The 6,371-nt window shown below is 44.9% G+C and overlaps 1 protein-coding gene across 1 annotated transcript; it reads left to right on the top strand.

Annotated features, from left to right (window-relative positions):
- Positions 1-1,377: 1,377 nt before the first annotated feature.
- LOC139839279 (uncharacterized) lies at positions 1,378-1,839 on the top strand. The gene has a single exon (XM_071829326.1). The coding sequence runs from the start codon at positions 1,378-1,380 to the stop codon at positions 1,837-1,839; it is 462 nt and encodes a 153-aa protein (XP_071685427.1).
- Positions 1,840-6,371: the final 4,532 nt, after the last annotated feature.

Below are 6,371 nucleotides of genomic sequence, written 5' to 3'. Positions count from 1 at the left end.
GGTCTAGGAGCAGTACTGATGCAACAGGGGAAGCCTCTAGCTTATTTCAGCAAATGTCTGGGGCCTAACACAATGACAAAATCTGTCTATGAAAAGGAGGCATTAGCCATATTGCAAGCACTTAAGAAGTGGCGCCACTATTTCCTGGGCAACAAGCTTATCATCAAAACTGACCAAAGCAGTCTGAGGTACCTGGGCAGTCAAAAACTCCTGGAAGGAATCCAACATAAGCTCATGGTCAAGCTATTAGAATTTGACTTCACGATCCAATACAAGAAGGGATGTGAAAATACAGCTGCTGACGCTCTTTCTCGCAAATACCAAACTGAGGACAACATCAGCAAACCGACAAGGCAACATGAAACTTGTCTGGTTACTTGCACAGCAGTCCCCACTTGGACAACAGACCTCACCTCGTCATACATAGGCGACGATACTTGCAGCAAACTCTTGCAAGAGCTAGCTATAAACAAGGATAGCCATCAAAACTTCACACTTCAGGCTGGTATCATCAGATACAAAGGGCGCCTCTATGTTGGTCCAACCACAGACTTGCGAAGCAGAATTTTCGACTCCTTCCATTCTTCTATATTTGGTGGCCACTCTGGAACAAGAGTCACTTACCACAGAATTAAGCAGTTTTTTTACTGGCCTAAATTCAAGCAGTATATTGAGAAGAAAATAGCTGAGTGCCCTGTCTGTCAAATCTCTAAGACTGAACGTCTGCCAAACCCAGGTCTGCTCGAACCATTACCAATCCCTAAAGCCAAATGGGATGAGATTAGCATGGACTTCATCGAGGGTATGCCCAAATCAAAGGGTCATACCGTCATCCTGGTGATTGTGGATCGCTTGACAAAGTATTCACACTTCTTGGCCCTGTCCCACCCTTATACAGTTCAGAAGGTGGCTGCTCTGTTTATGGACAACATATTAAAACTGCATGGACCTTCTTCTGTAATCACAAGTGACAGAGACACAATATTCACAAGTAAACTGTGGCGTGAAATCTTCAATGCTTTGCAAATATCTCTGACCTTCTCCACGGTACACAACCCAGAAACTGATGGGCAAACGGAAAGGGTGAACCAATGTCTGGAACAATACTTGAGGTGCATGACATTTGCAGAACCGACTAAATGGAGTGACTGGCTTCCTACTGCAGAATGGTGGTACAATAGCAGTTACCATACAACTATCAAAATGTCTCCTTTCGAAGCATTGTATGAATATCCTCCTCCCTTCCTTGCTCAGTTGCCTACTCCTGACCAATTATCTCCTGAAGCTCAGACAACACTTACTGAGAAGGAAAGTATGCTCAAGATACTGCAGCAGAATTTGGCCAAGGCCTAGAGCACTATGAAAAAATATGCAGACATGAAGCGCACACCAAGAACCTTTGCAGTAGGTGACATGGTTTACCTTAAGATGCAGCCATTCCGTGAAACAGCATTGGGAGTTGGAAATCCTCTAAAACTGGCATCAAAATGGTATGGTCCCTTCAAAATCATCCAGACAGTGGGCACAAGGGCATACAAACTGCAGTTGCCTCCGAAAACGCTCATTCATGATGTCTTCAGTGTCAATCAACTAAAAAAGCACCTGGGTCCAAAGGCAGTACCAAACTCCCGCCTACCAATGGTAACTCCTGATGGTAAGTTGAAAACATTCCCTATTGCTGTATTGCAACGTCGTCAGGTACCAAGGAAGAGCAGCGAAGGCGACTATGATGTAGCAGTTCCGCAGTGGCTGGTGCACTGGGACTCGCTCACACCAGAAGAAGCAACATGGGAAGACGTCGAGTTTGTTCAAGGATCATTCCCAGATTTCAAGCCCTGAGGTCTTGTCTTCGGGAGGGAGTACTGTCAGGATCCTCTTCTTCATCTCCTATCAACAGCACATGTTGTTGCCTTTCCTGACCATTTACATTTCAGTGGTTATGTTGTAAGGTTCAGTTTCAGTTAAAAAACCTGTGTTAAGCACCTTAAGTGCAGATAGCTTGGTATTCAACAACTCTGACGTGGCTCTCAGGGAACTCCATATAACCTGAGAGAGAGGGAGGATGGGCGGCACGTCAATAAAAAAAACCAATTTCAGTCTTATGTACTTTCTTTCATGTTCTTAGCTGTAGCTCCCGGCCACGAGCGCCGCCATCTCTCCCATCTCCTTCCTTGCAATCAGTGGCTAAATCAAGTCCTGATACTTTCCCAATCCACAAAGTGAAATGGAAAAAAATTTAATGATCCATCAAGGACTAAGAAAAGCCAGGGCTCTTGCTGCATGTGAGATGAGTACTTGCTTTCGTCTAGGGATCCCAAGAAGGATACTCCCATTCCGCCGCAGTCCATGGCCGCCGTCGACCTGCTGGATCCGGAGACGGTGGAGCTCTGTAGGGGCAAACTACCGGAGATGGTGTAGTCGGCTGCTTCAGCGGAGGAGGGGATGGAGACGAGACGGTGCCGATCTGGGGACGAGTAGGAGGAGAGAGAGACACCAGGATGGACACCGGGCAGCATAAGATGTACCGTGTACACTTTCCTTCCTATAGAGCTGCAAAAGTGTGCTGGGTATAGGATGAAACTGCAAAGTTACTTGCACAGATCTTGGAGCATTGCAGATCCTTGGATAAGACGGGGACCCAGGGCCGGTCCTGAGATTTCTAGGGCCTAGGGCGAAATTAAGATTTGGGGCCCTCAATATAATCATTAAAATAATAACTAATACTCGTAGTATATAATAAATTTTATCAATAATATATGTTAAAGTGCATTCAAACCCATTGTTTTATATAAGTATATATTTATTTAAATTACTGATAAATGTTTTTATGACTCATAAAAACATGTGTTTTTTCTACTACCGAATGCATAACTTTTATATGACATGACTATTTGATACCATTGCGATTGAAGTCATTACCAAAAACAAATAAATTCATTATGATGTAGGCAAATGAACTGATGATTGTTGTAATTCCTTATTGTATGTACTGGAAGAATGAGATCAGTAATTTATTCTTTTTCTATTTGTGCTCCATACAAAATTTTACTATTAAACACATGAAGTGCGTACAAAAGAAACATTGATTTTAAATAATTTAGCACTGAATATTACTTCTAACATGTTGAAGTGTCGAATCCAACTGAAACTGTTGTGGGTGTAGTGCGGTTTTCTCTCGGTGGCTCTGTCTCTCACTTCTCGTCGTGGCCAGGAGACGTCTTTTTTTTAGATGTGGCCAGTAGACGTCGGTGATTGGTAGACTATGTGTTTGTGTCTCTTGTCTAGCAAAGGTTTGAACATTCCTTTGCACCGCGGGTCCGCGGCAAGCAGACGTATACTGGCGGCTTTGTAGTGCGATAAAAAAAATGCATAAAACGTATTTAGAACCTGATAAATTACGTTTTTTTTTTTAGCTAAACCTGATAAATTACGTGTGCTGCATTTCCTGGATTGATAGTCTTTTGGGCCATGATCCAGCCCGAGGGCCCCACCCTGCTGAATGCCTTCATATAGGTAACCAAATGGAAAAGTGCTAACTAAAAAGAAGGCCCAAGATAATAAAAATGGGGAAAGGCCCACCTTCATCCATAACGCATCGTGTCTTCTTTCTTCCTGTATCGACACCATGCTACAGCAGACCTGCTCTAGTGGCGCACATGGTGACTTCTTTTGCCGCTGCTGCAAGTTGGGAGTTGGGGCCCCTTGGTCTCGGGGGCCCAGGGCGACCGCCCTGCCTGCCCCCCCTCAGGGCCGGCCCTGCGGGGACCCCCACGACTATGTAGAAAAACTGCGTTGCACGATCGCATGACCCTGTCCGATCAAATTTCTTACATGGACAACATGGTATATGTATCAGACTCTATGCTTGGGACGAAGCTGCCGTCGCCGAGCAGCCAGCCATCCACACGACTGAAGCAATACCACTCGCACGTATTGGCCTGGCCCCGGGCTCGATTAGCCGATTACTTTTCTGCAAGGGCTGTGTAAAGCTTGCATGATATGCTTCTGATGCTGATCGATTTGTGGCTGGACGGTGCTGCACTACTGCTGGCCGTGGCTAAACCTGAAATTCAAAGCCAGTCAGCTAGAAAGTATAGATGAGAGGCAAGCTAGGAAACAATATAAGCATCGGCCGGTGCTGCTGATCGGGTTTTTTTTTAGCTAGGCTATCTTATTTGGCATCCATGGAGGTCGACCATGTCACCGGAGTACATGACTAACTCTTACACGAGCGAGGCGTCTTGCCAGGCTTCTTTGGCTCGGACTATGAGCGAGCTGGCGGAGCTAAGAATATGTGTACCAACAAGTACACTTTTCTGTAGTCTGCGGGTTTGTGACCAAATGTTTTTGCGTAAATATCTATAACGTTTATATCACGAAATATCTATAACGTTTATTTCTGTGATATGCGTATGAGAAATAATTTCCGCTTAGTATGCTTAGATACAGAATCTAAGTTAACATAAGCTAATAAAGAAAATCATCTGTTCACGTCCACTGGATTGGAATTTTGTTTTCTTGTGTGCAAACTGCTATCAAGAGAAGTGATCTTCTCTCTGAGAAAAATGTTTTTAATGATTCAATATGATTTATTTTATTTAATTTTCTCCCATGTAATTTAATGATAAATAAATTTGCATGAAATTTTCATATTTTTTGATAACCATGATGGACAAAAAAAGCAAGTGGTATCTTTTGCTTACATTCTGAGAAATTGATGTATAGTGAAACATGTAAAAGGATTAAAATTTGGGGAAAACACAGCACACTTAAAATAGTATAAAATGGTGAAACAATATAGCAAGGTACCTACTTCAATGGGCATGCACTAAGAAGAGGCGAACTAAGGTTATTAGCCCAAGCATGACAAAATGTTCTTTTATAGATGATTTTAGTGCTTTTCCGTTGCAACGCACGGGCATGTTTACTAGTCTCTAATAAATATGTCATAAACCAATCTATAATAAGATAGCTCTTCGTATCGGCAATGCAATTTATTTTGAATCCCATGTTGGTTTTCCTTTTTCTGTTACCAAAAATGTTCATCCAAGCAAGGAAGTAAAGATTGTCATTTTCCTCTGATTTAAACTTAGATTAGTTTAAAATACCACATTGAGTCGCTGTGAATTTTTTTCACTGCTTTGTAATCGATTTGGTGACCATCTACTCATAGTTTCGTACTACACATCTAATATCTTGTCAGGCTGCTAAGTCCAGCTGTTTGACGGAGCTACCACCAAAAAAAAAATCCATCAAGAAAGCTAGAACATCACCAACCAATGCTGTGCAAAGCTAGAAACGCATTCAAAACAGATAGAACTATACACCACTGACATCAGTTCACCAATCAAACCACACATGTAAGCCACAAGAAGGCACTCACAGGTCTACCGAACGCCGGTCAATCTTTGACGGCAGGAGTCAGGTGGCTGATCGGCCACCAGGATCACTGTCAGCCGATAGGAATCAGGTGGCAAGATCGACCGCACCGCCTGCCGAGACCACACGGCGGCGGCGGCTCGAAACAGATCGATGCGTAGTTTCTTCTGCAACAAACATGACCTGTTACCCCTTAAAAATCTTCAGCAACAGTGCCTGGAAGCAGTCCATTAACTAAATAACCAAAGCGTGCACCCATCTTACAGCCTGGTCAACATGGCCATTACAATTGCTTCTGCCGCTTATCTCTACCGCTGCTCCCTGCTTATAGGTGCCATCGATCGTGTTTTTGTAGCCGGTCACCATGCCAGCGACTACGACGACAGCAACCAGAGCCATTGGACGATCTCAGTCGGCGCTCAAATCGGTAACCACATCAAATACAGGGGGATAAAAACATGACGAACTCCATGTCAGCATTGCCGAGATGGTGGTCGAGGACTACAGGGAACGACCTTGGCGTCACGGCACTCCGGCGGCAGACGCCAAAATCCCTGCCGCGCCGGGTCTCCTGCCCTAGCCTACGGTGCAGCGCCACAAGGCTCTACTCGTTGAACGCGAAGTACTTTCAGGTCCTGCCATCGAAGTTGTCTATGCCGCCGTTGTCCCTGGCGGTTGTTGTAGGAGATCACAGATTAGTCACGGCATCGGCACGCTCCTCCCCGCTAGACGTCTCATCCTCGACGTGTGCTGCACAGGCAATGGAAAGCAATCCCAAGTGAGCTATATCTCATGCGCCATGCCAGCGCACCCAGCCCGGACGCGACATCATCACCAACATCAGAGACTAAAACGATCGACGGGGCGACGTCCCTGAATTCCTGCCGGGAGGAGAAGCAGATAGGCGCCTCCTGGCATGCCATCCGAGCTTTCTCGTTGACTTTCCGCTAGGCTGTCGTGGTGGTCACCGTGGTTCTGCTTGATATACCTTG

This window comes from Lolium perenne, chromosome 4, assembly GCF_019359855.2.
Source record: "Lolium perenne isolate Kyuss_39 chromosome 4, Kyuss_2.0, whole genome shotgun sequence".
In the NCBI taxonomy this organism is placed as follows: Eukaryota; Viridiplantae; Streptophyta; class Magnoliopsida; order Poales; family Poaceae; genus Lolium; species Lolium perenne.
Note: the sequence above shows the minus strand (reverse complement) of the source record. Positions and strands in the feature narration are given on the sequence as shown.